General features: G+C 46.9%; 1 protein-coding gene and 1 long non-coding RNA gene across 19 annotated transcripts in view; one reads left to right on the top strand and one right to left on the bottom strand.

Moving 5' to 3' along the window:
* GALNTL6 (polypeptide N-acetylgalactosaminyltransferase like 6) overlaps nt 1–18,725 on the top strand; it is a 1,215,026-nt gene that overhangs the window by 1,181,997 nt on the left and 14,304 nt on the right. For all 18 annotated transcript variants that reach the window (XM_084994758.1, XM_021072445.2, XM_084994753.1 and 15 more), the window contains 2 exons: nt 3,853–3,969; nt 13,936–14,085. In XM_084994758.1, coding sequence (XP_084850884.1) covers nt 3,853–3,969; nt 13,936–14,085 — 267 coding nt within the window. The remainder of the gene's footprint in view (nt 1–3,852; nt 3,970–13,935; nt 14,086–18,725) is intronic.
* LOC110256613 (uncharacterized) lies at nt 7,410–16,779 on the bottom strand. Its single transcript, XR_002338369.2, has 3 exons — nt 16,646–16,779; nt 16,091–16,210; nt 7,410–7,554 (listed from the first exon to the last, which is right to left on the bottom strand). It is a non-coding gene; the product is annotated as an uncharacterized LOC110256613 (long non-coding RNA).

The following is an 18,725-nucleotide window of genomic DNA, read 5'->3' as shown; positions in this document are numbered from 1 at the left end:
TTTGTGCCTTCTGACCCCTTCCTATTTCACCCACCGGTGGAACCAACCCTTTTTTATTTTTCACTGTCTAGCAGAGCACCTGGGCCATACCAGGTACTTAATAAGTGTGTGTGGACTGAGTCATGAACCCACTACTTCTTACTTAAAAGACCCCAAGTTTATTGGGGGGGCATTGAGGGGGCACAGAACTCATGTTTGTTGAGCTGAGAGGAGTCTTTCTCTAACAACCAACTGACTTGCCTGCCCCACACCTGCCAAACCACCATGTTTATCCCACACGCCTATTCTCCTCCGGGCCTCTAGTATCAACATCCCCCCCACCCACTACTGAGAAGGAAAAGCCAAGCTTCAAGCTGAGCCTGATGCCTCCTGCAGACCTAAGAGATACTTTACTTTCCGCCAGACCTTTTCCTAACCCTCTCCCAGAGGAAGATGACCTCGGTAATACCGTCCTGAGCCTTTCCCCCCCATTTTCCTCCTGCTTCCCACTAGTCCCTAGTCCCGCGCCACCACACTGTCTAATCCCATTCTGCTGGATGTCAGGGAATAGAACGCGAAGGGTTCCTATTGTGTCCTGTCTGTTTTCCGTGTCCCTGCGCTGGATCCGGACCGAGCGTGTGCCTGTGCGTAGGCGCGTATACCACTTCTCCTTCAGCCACAGACAAGAGCCCACGGTGAAAAAGCAAAAATCATTCGTGATTTTTCCTGTCTACTTTTTTTTAGAAAGAAAACTTCATTCAAATGAATAAGCAACATTAGGATGTTCTCGGTTGGGTGTTTGTTGGGTTTTGTTGTTTTGTTTTTTCTAGGGCCGCTCCAGCGGCATATGGAGGTTCCCAGGCTCGGGGTCGAATCGGAGCTACCGCTGCCAGCCTATGCCAGAGCCACCGCAACGTGGTATCTGAGCCGGGTCTGCGACCTACACCACATCTCACGGCGACGCCGGGTCCTTAACCCGCTGAGCGGGGCCAGGGACCGAACCCGCAACCTCATGGTTCCTAGTCGGATCCATTAACCACTACGCCATGACGGGAATTCCTCGGTTGGGATTTTATTTGCCTGTTTGTTATGATGGAGCCGAGGAAGCGATGTGAATGCGGGCTGCCAAGGTGGGAATAAATAGCGGCACTCCACCCCCGCGTCTCCTCAGGCTCAAAGACAGGCTAAAGTGTACACAGATGTGGACAATTACACCTTTGCTGCTTGAAGTGTGGTTTCCAAAGCCGTTTCCCTGTTTATCCCACGGATGCCATTTGCGTGAGAATTTAGAACATTCACGAGTTTAGAAAACGGTGTCCCCTACCTCTGTCGGAGTCCCTCCTGGCTCCTGAGGAAGAGTGAGGTGGTCCGGGAGCTTGGGGCAGACCCAGGGCAGCCTGGCTGGTTGTGTCCCCTCCGGCCCCGCCTCCTCCTCTTCCAAGAGCAGAGCCTGCACTGGGCCTCCTTGGCTAAGGCTGTATCCCTGCTGCTCTTTCCTCTGCAGGGCTCGACGCCTGGGGCTCAGTTCTGGGACAAGAGTGTCTGAAGGTGCCTTTGGCCTCAGCTGACACAGCTCTCTGTGAGCTCGCAGCCCAGAGGAAAGGGTGCTCTCCCCAGAAGCTCGGGTGGGCAGCCTACAGACTGAGGCTGCAGCCTTTAGAATCCGACACGTGGGACCCCCGTCAGCTCAGACTGGCAGCCGATGCCGGGATCCAGACCGTGAGAGCAACTTCTGCCTCTGACCCTCGGTGGCTTCTAGTTCATCAAACTCCATCACACACCTTGACAGTGGATTCCACAAAAGGCCTATGTGAAGTTGGCTCCCCAAACCGCACCATAGGATTCCTCCCCAGGGCTTGACTGAGGAGGTGCAGGAAATGTGACAGAAGGGGGGTGACAGGTGCAGGCCAAGTCCACTCCCTGTCCTTCAGGATCACCCAGGAGACTAAGAGGACAGAGGCAATTCATTTGCAAGGTGGGGAGGGGTGGCAAGCATTTCCCCTCTTTTGGGTTCAAATGTGGAGTCTATGGCGGCAGGAAAGTGAACACAGAAGTGCTCACACCTTGTTGGTTGTTTCTGCAAACATGTCCCCAGTTCTCCATGGAGATGTCCATAGGCCCAACGAAGTTAAGGACCATCGCTCGTATCCTCCAGGATCTCACACCCTATCACCAGGGACAGACACCCTGAGAGCAGAGGTCCGGCAGCGCAAGGCCAAGTCCAGCTGTTGCCAAAGTCTCTAAACAAGGGAACCAGATCCGCCACACTGATCCCTCCCAAATGATGAGACACCAAACCCACTCCTGAAGGGACTAGAAAGGAAGCACTCTTGCCACCAAGCCCACCCCAGCGACTTCTCTCCTGTTCGCGGTGCCCAGTACATCTCATGACAACTGTTCCCCTGCTTCCCCTTTCTTCCTAGGAGGGTCAGGCCCCACTCAGGCGTCTCTGCATCCTGGGAGCCTGGTGAGCACATGTACCATCCTGGGCCAGAGAACCCTGAGGGAAACAACACCTGAGCACATCCTGTGCAGGCTTCCTTCCTGAGCAGGACCTAATGGGATTGTTATAATCCAGGTTCCACAAAGGCCTGAGATCACCGAGCCTCTCTTAGCATGAAAACCTCAGAAACAGCCCCCAGGTCCCCAGCTCTGCCTTGGAGTGTGGTGCCCGTAGGAGGATCCAGCAGGAAGATTGGACATGGGGATGTGTGTATGTCCGGACTTTTCCTGTTGCTGCTTCTGCTCCTGATACTGCTCATAGGTCTGCTGCTTTCCCATTCCTAACTACTCAGTTCTTCACACCCAAGTTAATGTCACACTGGGGAAGAATTACCATTCATTTTGTTCTCATTCTGCAACTTTTCTAAATGCGGACATGATGTGGACATTGCACCGACGGTCCTCTCCTTCCCATTTGGCTGATCCTCTAGGGGGCATTTAATTTATCATCCAGGAGAAATGCTAAACCAGGACAACAGGGGCCAGACCAAGCTCTGTCTCGGCTGAGGTGGTGATGGCAGAAGATGCTCTGAAGCAGGAAGATAATGTTAAAGAACTACCTGAAAAAAAGGAGTTCCCCGGTGGCCTAGTAGGTTGAGGATCTGGCATTGGCATTGCTATGCTGCAGATTTGATCCCTGGCCCGGGAACTTCTCCATGCTGTGGCATGGCCAAAAAATTAATTTATTTTTCTTTTTTTTTTTGGTCTTTTCAGGGCCACACCCACGGCATATGGAGGTTCCCAGGCTAGGGGTCCAATCAGAGCTGTTGCTGCCAGCCTATGCCAGAGCCACAGCAACACCAGATCCAAGCCACATCTGCGACCTACACCACAGCTCACAGCCAATGCTGGATCCTTAACCCACTGAGCGAGGCCAGGGATTGAACCTACAACCTCATAGTTCCTAGTCAGATTCATCTCCACTGCGCCATGATGGGAACTCCAAAATTTAAAAAATTTAAAAAAAAGAAAAACCTGAAAACGAAAATCCCCATTTAACAGAAGTCATGAACTCGGCATTCATGTTCCCGGGTGCCAGCATCACATGGTCCCTGGCTGTGCTTCTGCTCTTCAAAACTTTCCAGTGTTCTTTTACATGTGGGCTAGACCATGTTAAACTTAATTCCCTGATTTATCTCCATAAATTGCATGTAAATTTAAGGCATCATTCAGTAATCATGCAATGAAAAGAAACAACTACTGAGGAGTTCCCCAGTGGGTCAGCAGGTTAAGGATCCAGTGCTGGTGAGTCAAAAAAAAAAAAAAGAACAGCTACCAAATCTACACCAGGATTGTCAGGAACAAGAGGTACAATAAAATGAAATAAAATAAAATAGACGTCCCCATGCTCATCCTTTCTTCTCTCCACAGCTTCGAAACGTGGCAGCCAATCTCTGCGTGGACAGCAAGCACGGAGCCACAGGAACTGAACTGAGACTGGACATCTGTGTCAAGGACGGCTCTGAAAGGACGTGGTCTCATGAGCAGGTGCATCCCGGGCATGTGGGGGCTGAGGTGGGCAGGGGACATAGTGCAAACAAGTCTCAATGCAGGCCCCTGGTGAGGGCCTGGTTCTGTCACTACCCAGCTCTGCTGTCAAGGAGATCACCTAACTTCTTTGCTTCTCTTTCTTCTCAGAGCAACTGTGATCATCCATTGAGATCATGTCTGAAAATGGACTTTAAATACTAGATAGGCTGATAGGAGTATTGATTTCGACCCTGGTCTTACATTTCCTTTCCCAGAATAATAGTTTTCAAACCATGAAAAGTCTGTAGAATGCTACATAACTCTTCCGACTAAATTTCATGGTTTTACTGGAAGACATATGTTATTCTCTAAGTTTTTTGCAACTTTGTCTAATCTTATTTTCCCCCTCTGGCTATTTCCTGAAAAGACTAGTTTACATATACCTCTTGCTGTAGCAGCAGTTGTGACCTTACACACGCAGGATAACTCTGAGCCAGTTAAACCCCACCATGGACCTCATGGGATGTTTAAGACCATTTATTGCTTTGGCTTGAAAAATATTTCAGAGCAACTCAGTTCATTAAGTTTGCAATGTGACCGTCCTTGTACGGTCCTTCCTCACTCTGTGTCACCTGTAAAAGAGGAAAGAGAGTGGGTGGAATTATGTCTAGCCCTTTTTTCTTGTTTTAACTTTAAATTATGAAATATTTCAAGTAGGAAATTATAAGATACACTACAGCACACCCCAGAGTATTCATCACAGACTGAGCACGAATCGACACCTACTGCCAGTTTTTAGAAGGAAAAAATGTATACCAATACAGTTAAAACCCCTTCCTCCCATCTTTCTCACCCCCTTCCTCCCTCTGCAAAAAGATACATCCCACGCTCGAGACCAAATGTTCTGCTTGGGCTGTTTCCTAGCATTGTCCAAAATGCTGCTCTTCTGAAAACCAAGAACAGACAGGCAGTTTCTAGTAAGGCTCTAGTTCTTTCATGCAGCTCTTCCTCAAGTATCTGTCTTGTATATTAAGTTAGTAAAAACCCCACCCCACTCTGCTCCCCCACCCAGCCTCGTGTCTCCAACTCTGCAGAGGTGTGCTGAGATCTGGCATCTCAGCCCCTCCCTCACCCCATTTTCACCCACCTCTCCCACCCCCCATTCTCCACCCCCCCCACACACACATATATCCCCTCCCTTCCTGCCCTGCCTCCAGCCTGGGCTATACAGCAGAGCAAGTGATTCAGGAAAGCGGCAGTGGACCGAGCCCACAGCACAGCCCAGAACTGACTCAGTCAATCCCTAAACCCACCGGGAATGGGTCCTTGTCCTCTCCCACAGCCTCATGGTGTTCTAGAAGGATCCTGGACCTCCAGTCAGGCCAGCTTAGATTCCAGCCAGTTCAACCTGTATGTCCTTGTGAAACTGTCATATCTTTCAAGGCCACAGTCCCTCCACCTTTAAATAGAAGCGATAACATCCTCCTCACAGGCAGGAGGTGCAGAGCAAACAGAATTTGGCATCTGCCTTTTCACTCTCCCCACAGGTCACTGGATACCAACCAAACTAGCAATCTCCTGTTGTGCTGTGCTACCATACATCAAATACTATGTGTCATTCTCTCCAATACTCCCAGCAGTTGAGTTTGCAGGAAGGCTCTTGAGTCCGCAACTCTAGGGTTCATTCAGGGGCAAGGATCAGCCTGTAGCAGTCAGCTTGCCTCCTTCATCCTCTGGGTATTACCAGGGAGCTGAATGGTACTGGACTGATTCCTCCAAGAAGCAATTCTGGCTTCAGCCTGGGAGCAAGAAAGGAGGCTTCAGAGACCTAGCAATAAGACTGGCACCTGCAGTGGAAAAGGAATTCCCGTTGTGGCCCAGCAGGTTAAGAACCTGCTATAGTGTCCCTGAGGATGCGGGTTCGATCCCTGGGCTCACTCAGTGGGTTAAGGTCCTACAGGTAGGTCTCAGATTCTACTCAAATCCTGCGTTGCTGTGTCTGTGGTGTAGGCCAGCAGCTGCAACTCTGATTTGACTCCTAGCCTGGGAACTTCTATATGCTGCAGGTATGGCTGTAAAAAAGAAAAAAAAAAAAAAAATAGGAGGGATTTTGAAAGCATATGAACAGTTAGTCATCTATTGTAAAAGTCTAGAACATAGAAGTTGGTACCTTAGACTAGCATTCTAGAGCTACTAAAGGAGAGATTTAAATAGACTTGAGGTATGACTAGCAATTAAATAACCAGGTTATGGTGATTTTGTAAAGTAAATGTGAGAGAAAGGGAAGTATCTCAATTTTTGACTTGGGAACTCCCATATGCTGCAGATGCAGCCCTAAAAAAAGAAAAAATAAATAAAAAAGAAAAAGGAGAAAGCCATGAGGAAAATTGGTAACTGCTGAGATCATTTTCTCTCCCCCACCTCTATTCAGCCTAGCCAAGGGACACACCTGGCCAGCTGATAGGTGCCAAGGGTGCACACCTGAATGTGAGTCAGGTTTAACACCTCTACCCCCCAGAATGTGCTAGAATGGAATATTCTTTGGACTGTAGGCTTAAATTGACAGCTGAAAATAAATATAAATAAGGCCAGCTATACTACATATACTTTAAAAATTGCAGGTACATTCCCGTCGTGGCTCAGTGGTTAACGAATCTGACTAGGAACCATGAAGTTGCGGGCTCAATCCCTGGCCTTGCTCAGCGGGTTAAGGATCCGTCGCTGGCTGCCGTGAGCTGTGGTGTAGGTCGCAGACGCGGCTCAGATCCCGCGTTGTTGTGGTTGTTGCGTAGGCCGGTGGCTACAGCTCCGATTGGACCCCTAGCCTGGGAACCTCCATATGCCGTAGGAGCGGCCCAAGAAATGGCAAAAAAAGACAAAAAGACAAAAAAAAAAAAAAAAAATTGCAGGTACATTCCCCCGCCTCCCCCCTCCCACCCTCAGGCAAAATTGCAATAAAATCTATGTCCTGTAATTCAAGAAATAGTCACCAGAGGTCAGCACTAGACAAGCCGACAATTTAGAAGCTGCACAAAAGATCTTTTCTCTTTGAAAAGATTTCCAGTCTAGACTGAAAAGAGGGAGATCAAACAGGGTTGACAGGAGTTGAAAAGTCAATCATATTTGACATGCGTACCACAGTATATTGACTTGGAGGTTAAAACATCACATGCTGCTCTGTTTTTCAGTAATTAACAGTATGCTTATTCAGTATATTACTCAGTGACTTACAAGAATTAGGGCTCTTTCTTCTCCATTTAGATTAAAGTTCCTGGAGGAGAAAAATAGATCACGACAGGAAAATTACAGGTATTCTCTTTGATTCAAAAGCACTCAAAGAACACAAAAGGGGCCCTTATTAGAGTTGAAATGGTCTTTTTTAATGACAAAAGTAAGAAACAAATGAATGAACAAAGTAGGTCCATGGGAGTAAAGAATCTTTAAAAGCATTTGGGTAAGAAAACGCCTTTTGTGGCATTTTGTGGCGGGCGGGGGGGTGGGAAATGGGGGGGTGACTAAGGCTTTCCTGCCGGAAGGGAGCGTGGGGTTCTCCATCCAGCTAGCTGCAGCGCCACGGACTGGCTTTCAGTTTCCTTCAGCGACCTAAAAAGGGCAAGAAAAAAAGACCTTCTTCATAAACCTGAGCGGTCTGGAAGGATGCTCCCCATCTGCCCTGAAGAGTCCAAGGTAGAGGTGGGCGAGGGGGAGCCCTCGGGCCGGTTCGGCCATGACCTCCTGGCGGAGGAAGCTCTGCAACAGCGCATCCATCCTGCTGAGGACGTGGGCGGTGCTGCCCTTTCCAGAGCAGGAACAGATGTGCAGAGGGGGAGGTGGGGCAGGGCCCCTGGTACATGACGCTCCCCGGAGGCGGTGCAGCCTCAGTACCAGGCTGCTGACAGTAAAAACCACCAGCGGGAACACGCAGTGTCTCGGACCTCCGCCAACCACATGTCAATGAAAGAAAATCTAACTACCCTCAGAGAGCAAAACAGTTTCCGTCTTCTCAAGTCCCCTAGGAAGATTAAGATAGCGTACACACTGCACTGAAGCTTGAGTGCACGTTCATGCAAAACAGTAAGAACTCAGGCAACGTTACACCCACTACGCCAACACGAACGCCAAGAAGTATGACTTACGGATCATCCCGAATCTGTGTTTCAAACTATTCAGAGGAGAAAATGGAGAAACGAACATCGATTTACTCCAAAATTGAGGAATGTGAGATTGAGAAGAAAAAAAAAAAAAATCAAGAGGTATTATGCCAGAAACCTGAGTAAAATGCACACACTTCTCATGGGCAAGGAGCAGCCAAAGGATGGAAGGCAAACCATGAAAAGCTTGCATAAGGTCAACTTGTTTCTGCTTTGACACAATTGCCCGAGGGAACATGGGCCTGAGGAACTAAAGGCTAGAGCCTGTTTGGTTCCACGTGATCATTAGACTCAGCTATGTGGCAGGAGAGAGCATTTTAAAGAAGGGAAAGAGAAAAAAATCTTAGCTAATGACAGGTGCAGAAGAATAAAGCAGTTGATAAAATCCAAACACTTGTCACCTGGGATGCAGGCACAAACCACCAGGTGATAATAACAATGATTCATAAGGCACTGTGAAGCCTGCAGGCTAACAATTTATCTACACACCTGAGGATGACCACAGACCTGGAAACATGAACTGAAAGTCACAGGGGGTGCCCAAGATACACCTGTGACAGGGGAACGAATGCATCAGGCAAGACAAGAATGTGGCCACTTGCTTTAACACAGTTATTCTTTTGGTCTTAACTGGTCTATTTAATAAAAAGTCAGAAAAGTAAAGTGAAAGAGAGTAAAAAGTGAGAAAAGACTGTCTATGAAAGCACACACAAGCCTGGGTGCTTGCAGTGTGGTGATGACAAACCCTTGCTTTTCTGCAGGCCCAGGGTCCCCACCAGGATAATGAGAGACATAATAATAAAGGTCCTGACTGCAGTGCCTTTCAGCTCCGGCTTCTGTGTATATAAAAACCAAAAAGAGGAAGAAAGACAGACTGAAAAATGGATAAACCAGTCAAAACCACTGGCTCCTTCATACAAAGTGAAGTTAGTGAAAGACAAACATCATATGATATCACCTATATGTGGAATCTTTAAAAAGGATACAAAATGAAAATGAACTTATTTGCAGAACAGAAACAGACCCACAGACTTTGAAAAACTTACAGTTACCAAAGGGGACAGGTGGCAGGGGGAGGATGGGCTGGGGGTGTGGGATTGGCGTGTGCACACTGAGGTATATAGAATGATTGGCCAATGGGGACCTGCTGAATAGCACGGAGAATTCTACCCACTATTCTGCGTGGGGAAAGAATCTGAAAAAGAATGGATGTGTGTATATTTATGACTGAGTCACTTTGTTGCACAGCAGAAATTATCACAACATTGTAAATCAACTATACTTCAAAAAACTTTAGGGGGAAAAAAAAAAAACCCACCAGTTCCTGCAGTGGTTGCACTGTTTATAGTACCTAGGAATTGTGATTTTAAATAACATAATGATGTAATCAATGACAGTGTTAATAGGGCAGGAAATTCTTATTCTAATAATAGGTAACTGAGCCTAGAAATCATTGAAATTGAAAGCTCAAAAAAAATGATTAGGAATTCCCGTCATGGCGCAGCAGAAATGAATCCGACTAGGAACCATGAAGTTGCAGGTTTTATCCCTGGCCTCGCTCAGTGGGTTAAGGATTGCTGTGAGCTGTGGTGTAGGTTGCAGATGCAGCTCAGATCTGGCATTGCTGTGGCTCTGACCTAGGCCTCTAGCCTGGGAACAGCTCTGGTTAGACCCCTAGCCTGGGAACCTCCATATGCTGCAGGTGCGGCCCTGAAAAGACAAAAAAAAAGAAAGGATTATTGTTGATATGGTTGTAATTAGACACAAACAACCCAAATTCATTTGAGAAACTGAAAAGACTAATTAATTCATCCTGAAAGTCATCCCAACGCACTTTCTGTTAATAGAATGAGGGCAAGTTGTCACTTATTCAATAGAAATGTTATTGGACTAGATGTCATGGATTGTTCTAGGTGCTGGAAACACAAAAATGAAGAAGATAGGGTTCCTGCCATTAAGGGTCTTACTGCTCAGTGCGGGTGACAGACTCGTAACTGAATGATCATGATGAAATACGAGGTCTGGGAGGGAGGGAGGGGGTCAGAAAGAAGGTTTCTTAGACAGTGGACACCTGATCCTAAAGGACAGGTGAGCAGGAGGCTGGCCAACAAATGAGGCCCTTCCAACCAGGGATCTCTCACGAATAAAGTCGCAGAAGCGACATACTGACAGCCTGATTAGTGCAAGGAACCACACTTTTTTTTTTTTTTTTTTTTTTTTTTTTTTGTCTTTTCTAGGGCTGCTTCTGCAGCATATGGAGCTTCCCAGACTAGGGGTCTAATCGGAGTTGTAGCCACTGGCCTACGCCACAACCACAGCAACGGGGGATCCAAGCTACGTCTGCAACCTACACCACAGCTCACGGCAACGCCAGATCCTTAACCCACTGAGCAAGGCCAGGGATCGAACCCTCAACCTCATGGTTCCTAGTCGGATTCACTAACCACTGAGCCAAGACGGGAACTCCAGAAACCACACTTTTTTGAATCAGGGTCTAATTGACATACAACATTATATGAGTTTCAGGCATACGACATAGTGATTGGATATTTGTATCTGTTGCAAAATGATCATCCCAAGAAGTCTAGTTAATGTTCATCATCAAACATAGTTATAGAATGTTTTTTTCTTGTGATGAGAACTTTTAAAATTTCTCTGGCCACCCTGTGGCCTGTGGAAGTTCCTAGGCCAGGGATTGAAACTGAGCCACAGCAGTGACAACGCCAGATCCTTAACTGGCTGCACCACAAGAGATCTCAGTGATGAGAACTTCTAAGATTTATTCTCTTAACAACTTAAACTGTTGCTAGAACATAAACTAAAGGGAAAGGGATGCAGCTGGAAAACATGGCAAAGGCCAGATGGGGGAAAGTTCTTTATGTGCTAGAGTTTGAACTTCATTCTCTAAGGGTTATGTGAAAATATGGTGAGATGTCAGATTAAGAGGTAACATGATCAAAGAGGTATTTCAAACTCTAATTCAAGCAGATACATGCACCCCAGTGTTCACTGCAGCACTATGTACATAGTCAAGACATGGAAGCAACCTAAATGTCCACTGACAGGTGAATGGATAAAGAAGATGTGGTATATTTATACAATGGAATATTAGCCATAAAAAAGAATGAAATAACACCATGTGTAGCAACATGGATGGACCTAGAGATTATCATACTAAGTGAAGTAAACCAGAGAAGGACAAACATAATGTGCTATCACTTATATGTAGAATATTTTTTTAAATGATACAAATGAATTTATGCACAAAACAGAAATACAACCATGGACATAGAAAACAAACCTATGGTTTCCAAAAGGGAAAGGGTGGTGGGGAGCAGATAAATTAGGAGTTTGGGATTAACATATACACACTACAGTATATAAAATAGATAACCAACAGGGACCTACTATATAGCATAGGGAACTCAACTCAATACCTTGAAATAACCTATAAGGAAAAAGAATCTGAAAAAGAATACACACGTTTGCATACATGCACACAACTAAATCACCACTGTACACCTGAAACACAATATTGTAAATCAACTATATATCAATTTAAAAAATAACATACGAAGGAACAGAAAGAGGAAGGTAGGAAGGAAACCAATTAGAAGGTTCTTTCAAGAGTCCAGACAAGAACACTGAGAACACATGCAGTGGACATCGAGGGGAAGGGAGCTTTTACTGATATTTAGAAGACAGAAACAGCAAGACCTGACGACTGAGTAGATGAAGAGGATGAGGGATGACTGGGAGGTAGAGACAGAAGGCTCCAGGGTTGAGAAGCTGAATGATGTGGCCAGCAACTAAAACAAAAGGCAGGCGCTGAAACAGCTTAGAAGGGAAGGGAATCCTTGGAGCTCAGGATGTGTGGACTTTGAGACGTCCGTGGTACATGCTGGTGGGAAACCCACACAGATGGTGGGTTATCCACCCATGGGCAAGAGCTGAACCAAGTGTGTGAGACTAGCCAGGGAAGGAACACGGACCTGGTCTGGGAAGCCAGAGCTGCACCTGCCCTGAGGAGATGATTGAAAACAGGACACGGGTGGTACAGAGGTCTAGGGCAGGAGATGCAGGACCCCAGCATCTCAAAAGCCACGAGTAGTGAGTCCTGATTGGAAGAGAGTGATCAAAGTTAGAGACACCTGAAAAGACACTTTTCCTTGAGAAACGATTCCCCTGCATAGGGTTTGAATGGATCTAAAAATGCCTCAGCCCATGGTCATGTTAAAACAGCAACTCTAGGCAAAGAGACCACACAATTCCCCTTCATGAATCTATTTCAAATGCTTAACCTATAGCTCCTTCCTCTATTTAAAACACCCTGTGTTGTCCCATCTTCCAGGGAAACAGAATATAGCCTCTCACTGTGACTTAGACAACAGGCTTCACAGGCTTGATTTGGATCTGCTCTTCCTGATTTTCTTCAGATCACTTAATCCAGCTTTTTCAAGTTTTCTATGGTTTCCCCGCCACTTAACTGGTTTTGTGAATGATCCCTGGAATTTTGCCAGGTTCTCTGTATTTTTCTTACCCAAGTGGACCCCAAACTGGGCTAATCTGAGGGCCTGGTCAGAACCAAGTGTATTGTCTGTGGACAGCTCAGCATTGCACTTGCTTTTATGTCCACAGGGTCTCCTGACAGCTCAGCTTCACGGCAGCCTTAAGTCCTGTTACAAGAATTACATCAACTCACTGACATGTTAGAATGAGAGGAAATCCTACAGTCGATCTCATCCATTTTCCCACTTCCTTAAGGATTTCTCCTACCAAGCCCCTCGAATGGTTGCCCGGCTCAAACTCAAGAAAGTACCCTTTCCTTACAGAAGTGGCAAAAAATCACTTTTTATTTTATTTTTTATTTTTTTGTCTTTTCTAGGGTCACACCTGAGACATATGGAGGTTCCCAGGCTAGGGGTCTAATGGGAGCTGAGCCTATGCCACAGCCATAGCAACACGGGATCCGAGTTGTGTCTGTGACCTACACCACAGCTCATGGCAACGCTGGATCCTTAACCCACTGAGGGAGGCCAGGGATCGAACCCGAAAACTCATGGTTCCTAGTCGGATTTGTTAACCACTGAGCCACAATGGGAACTCCAGTAATATTTTTTAAAATGACAGAATGATTGGATGGAATAGGTCAGGACAGTAAAGGTTGGATGGACTATCAATCTATTAAGAGCAGTGAGGATAAATATAATTTCACGAACTTCTGTTCAGCTGGGCAAGAGACACAGCGAGAGCTATGCGCCCGGGCGTGTGTGTGTGTGTGTGTGTGTGTGTGTGTGTGTGTGTGTGTGTGTGTAAACCGTATCTCTTACTAGGAGTCATAGTCCAACATTTTCTCCATTGCCCAGCAGGATTACTTTTACCAACCCCAGGAAATTAATTTGCTTCTGCTTTACTTCGTCAAGCTTAGCTTTCATTTGAATCAACATTTTCAAGTTGCTATTAGCAATCCAGAGCAACCCTAGTCCTGGTCCTTTCTCAGTTAATCTGCTCATTTAGGCTGTTAGCATTGAATCCACTCACATTTTTATCTAAATGAAGAATGTAAAGAGCATCATTAAAAAGTTTCTGCCCCACCCTGTCTCCCTCTTTCCCTCCCTTCCTGCCTCCCTCCATCCCTGTCCCCCGACCCCCCAGCTGGAAACTCTTAGGATAAATGCATTTTTCAAATCGTCTGCTAAGCCAAGACAGTTCTTTTCTTGTCCTGCACAAAGCGGGAAGGTGCTCTCAGTTGCTAAAAGACACACCTCCCCCTGCTTTCCAGTCTCTCCAAATTAAACTCACTGGCGCTTTTCTGCTGATGTTGCGTTGTCAGCTCTTCACCTTTGGTTGGAGAGAAGATATTCGACCTGGCGAGCCCTTGCACACCCGGAAATTCTGCTTCGATGCCATCTCGCACAATAGCCCGGTCACTCTCTACGACTGTCACGGCCTGAAGGGGAACCAGCTCTGGGGCCACCGGAAGGTAAGGGTTGGCTGGCTGCAAGCAGGGCACTCTCCAGCTGCTCCCCTTACAGTTTTCTAACCCAAAGGTTGGTCTGTTTTGTTTTGAACACACTGTTTTGATCTAAATTGTCATCTGGCCATTTGGCTCATGCATTTGGAGACCACCAGCAAAGACTAGGGGAAGACAGAGTGTGTAGGAAGGGGCATTGCTGTGGCTTTGCAGGCCATGTGTGCACCCAGCACAATCAGTTATGACTGAAAATGACTTTGACCCAGAATGTCAGCCCTACCCGATAAGGGCCTGGTCTTAACCCAGACCACTCCCCGATTCAGGGGCTGCATGCCCAGCAGACAAATGTACACATGTGTGGTTTTTAACAACGCTGATTTTCACACACACACACAGATTAATTCACCTACTCATTAATCATCTCAGGCTCATTTGCTTGGGAGCTGCCTGGGTTAACACAATTATATTTACACAAATATTAATACATTCATGTAGATGTAATTGTTGCAGCCCCTACACAGAAAGACACCCCCCTCTCTCTTTTTTTTTTCTTTTTAAGGCCGCACCACAGCATGTGAAAGTTCCCAGTCTAGGGGTCCAATTGGAGCTACAGCAAGTCCTACACCACAGCCACAGCAAAGCAAGATCTGAGCCGCATCTTTAACCTACGCCACAGCTTGCAGCAATGCTGGATCCTTAACCCACTGAGCAAGGCCAGGGATCTAACCCGCATCCTCATGGATACTAGTCAGCTTCTTAACCTCCTGAGCCAAAATGGGAACTCCAGAAAGACCCATTTTCAGTGGGGCCAAAATCCTGCCCACTGAGATCTTCTTTGGGGACTTTAAAAGTTTAAAGAATTATAAAGTTAACACTTAATGATAGGAAAAAGTTCAAAAAATATAAAATCCTATTTTATTGAGTTGATGAAAATAAAGAGCAACTAAATACTTTTAAAAGATTTTCATTAAGTTGTCTTTTGATACCTTTTTAGCATATGGTACAATTTTTTTTCTCAACTCTTGGTTTCTAAGGCAGGATGTGGCTGTCAGGTAACAGGAACTCATAGGATCCATTCTGCCCCCTGCATTTGTAGAACCCGTGGCGGGCTTCCCAGCCATGTAGGAAACACACTCTGTTTGCCTTTTCATGCTCTGGAGTTATTCAGCCTCACCCCAGACGGTAAGGAAAATGTCATACCCACAGGAGGATCATGAGCGTTGGCTGTCCTAAAATTACAAGTCAGTGTCCCCTGAAATTACAAAGAGGTGAGGGAAGGGCTGCAGAACATCATTATGGGAGGCTGCTGGTTTTGACACCCATTCCCTGACTTACTAGGCTTTCTGGTATCCACCTCTCAGAGGTGGGCCCCCAGAATTATACTCAAAGACAGACTCATTTGTGCAAATTTATTCTGCATCCTGCCACCCCACACGTCTGTGTCCAGAAAACATACAAAACGTCACTTATTATATCTTCTTACGAAACAATTTAAAATGAAAAGAGCTAAGAAGAACATGGCCGTGGGGAGTTGGGGTCACTGCAAAAGGAAAACCTCCCTGTTTCCTTGTGAAATACATCACACAAGCGATTCATCTTGTCAAACCCTTTTGCTAATCAATATGGTACCTCTGGTGCAATAAAGATGTGTTTTGTTTTGTTTGGATGGTTACATTCTGACCGCTGAGAAGTTACTTTCTGGAGTTCCTGCTGTGGCAAAAGGGGACTGGCCACATCTCTGCAGCAGCAGGACATGGGTTCAATCCCTGGCCTCGCTCAGTGGGTTAAGGATCCAGCACTGCCCGGAGCTATGGTGTAGGTCACAGACATAGCTCAGATCCTACGTTGCTGTGGTTGTGGTGCAGGCTGGCAGCTGTAGCTCCAATTGGCCCCCTAGACTGGGAACGTCCATATGCTGCAGGTGCAGCCCTAAAAAGAAAAGAAAAGAAGGAATGAAGGAAAGAAAGAAAGAGAGAAAGAAATGAAAAGAAAAAAAAAAAAAAAAAGAACTTACTTTCTGGGCACGTGGATAAGAGGCCATTTGTCCGGTGTGCTGCTGGTCACAGAGGAGCTGATGTTTCATCACTGTACCTGATAGCACGGGAGACGGAACATTCCAGAGTGTGCCATTAAGCTGAGAAAATGCAGTTGTTTTCATTAAGGAGCTCACAGAAGCTTACAGATGAATAACACCAGCTAATACCCTTGCACACAGGGCTCCTGATGAGCAACTCCCGGCTTAAACACCAAAGCCTCCCAGGTCCTGAGGGACACGGAAGAGCCCCACCAGGTACAAGCACACTGTGGCTCTTTCCTCAGACCCGGCTCCACATCACTCAGCAAATCCTTCCACTCACTGGTGTTTCTGTACCAGGCACCGTGTTTATACATAATCAGGAACGTGCCAGAGGCCCAAAGTGGGAAGTTCCTGGAATCTCTTGTCTCAGGCAATGACACGGGTCTGCCTATTCAAAAGGACCTCTTCTGAAACTGGTAGCACTAACAGCCTGAACCCACCCTAAACCCAGACTGGGACTTAAACCCACGGTTTCAAATTAGAATCACTCACCCTATCTCTGAACTTACTGAAGTTCAGGTTCTTCATGCCTCCACGCAGAAGGAATTCAGGGAGAGACAAAGTGATAGGCAAGAAATAGATTTTTTAGGATAGGATGCTTGTGAGAGATGCAAGCCTGCAGGCACAAAAGCTTCACCCCCAGGACGGAGGGCGGGCGGGCACAGTTTTAGCATTCAAGGGGAGTGGGAGTTGGAATGGCCCGCCTCTTCCGTTCTGGGAGTAGTAGCTCCTCCTTAGTATCGGGTAAGGTGTATATTCAAATCAGCTGAAGGGCGCCCTCAAACTCTTGCCCTTGGTCTGAATCTGAATGCAGGCCTCATTCCAGTGCCTACCCAGTGACCTGACACAATTCTCCACTTCCACTAGCCCAGCAAGCCTGCCTTGTGCTGACGGCTTTCTTGAACTTACAGTGGTCTCCCAACATCCCCCAGGTTTCCCTGTTTATCTATGATCCCCTATTGGGACTTCTACAACCACCTGTACCAACTCCATCCCTATCAGTTGTAGTCGGTCCCCTTGTTTTTCTGTCCCAAGGGCTCTTCCTGAGACACAAAGCAGAAAGTCCCCCGGTAGGTGCTGCCTGCTCTGTTTAGCCCCGGGGGGCTTTCAACAGTTTAGTCATCTCTGGGGTTGGCTTGGGAGTTCCCCTTCATATTAGCACATTCATGAACCAGCACAGATCCCTGAGACTCTGCCCATTGCCTGATGGGCCTCCAGGCACCTCCTAAGCTCCATTCTCATAATTTTTTTTTTTTTTGTCTGTTTGCCATTTCTTGGCCGATCCCACGGCATATGGAGGTTCCCAAGCTAGGGGTCGAATCGGAGCCGTAGCCGCCAGCCTACGCCAGAGCCACAGCAACGCGGGATCGAGCCGCGTCTGCAACCTACACCACAGCTCACGGCATCCAGATTGTTAACCCACTGAGGTTAACATGAGGGCAGGGACCGAACCCGCAACCTCATGGTTCCTAGTCGGATTCGTTAACCACTGCGCCACGATGGGAACGCCCTAAGCTCCATTCTCATCAAGGCCTCCAGCAGGTAAGGAGGCTAGGAGCTGTGCTTAACACACCTCACAGCTGCTTCAGGTGCCTTATGGACGAGCGTCCAAGGTCAGGTGCATCTGGCTTTGAAGTCTCTCCTCTTTCCCGAACCACACCCTTAAGCAATCTGCTCGATATGCCCCAGGATCCCCCATCCTGTTGTATGCTGTACCATGGAGACCAGCCAGGAGCCTCCCCCAGCCATGTGCCTGAGTGGGGAAGGTCACTCTCTGGTCCCACTTTCTCCTCTCAGCAGCCATCAGTTCTCAGTTCTTGTTGGTGCTTTGGGTTTTTTTTTTTTGGAAGATTTCCCCCCCTTTTTTCCCTGCTCTATTGAGCTATAATTGACATACAACATGGTGTAAGTTTCAGATGTATCCCGTAAGATTTGTGTAAACTGAGAGACCATCAGCGTAACAAGTATAGGTAATAAACCCATCGCCATGCATGGTTACAGGTGTGTGTGTGATGAGAAAGTTTAAGATCTGTTCCTATGTGGTGCAGCAGGTTAAGGATCCAGTATTGCTACAGCTGTGGCAGCAGGCTACAACTGAGGCTTGGGTCTGATCCCTGGCCTGGAGACTTCCGCAAGCCACGGGAGTGGCCAAAAAAAAAAAAAAGAAAAAGAAAAAAAGATCTACTCTCTCAGCAACTTTCAAGTGCATCATACAGAATTATTGGTGTCAGTTGCTGTGCTATATGCCACATCCCTAGCACTTAGCCATCTCAGAGCTGGAAGTTAGTACCTTTGGACCAGTTTCCCACTCAATGCCCTTGAGCTCACAGGTGTTTTATATCTGGCTCTTTGCCACCACAAGAAGAGCAGGCAATAGAAAATGAAATTCAAAATTTATTCCACGTAACTCGGTTCCCAGCTGTCCCTGCCACAGCGGCACCCCAGATAAGAAGCCCTTTCTCGGTTTCTTCCACCAGGGGGACCCCCGCTACCAGAACAGTGAATTGTTGGAAAGACAGTAGAACTAATCAAATCATCACCAGACCTTCCAAAAGACATCTGAGACAGGAAA

Source organism: Sus scrofa, chromosome 14 (genome assembly GCF_054392235.1).
Source record: "Sus scrofa isolate SSC_HxYL_T2T_F1_AM1 chromosome 14, Sscrofa_HxYL_maternal_Yorkshire_Landrace_v2.0, whole genome shotgun sequence".
Classification (NCBI taxonomy): Eukaryota; Metazoa; Chordata; class Mammalia; order Artiodactyla; family Suidae; genus Sus; species Sus scrofa.
The sequence above is the reverse complement of the archived record's forward strand: the minus strand, read 5'-3'. Positions and strand labels throughout refer to the sequence as shown.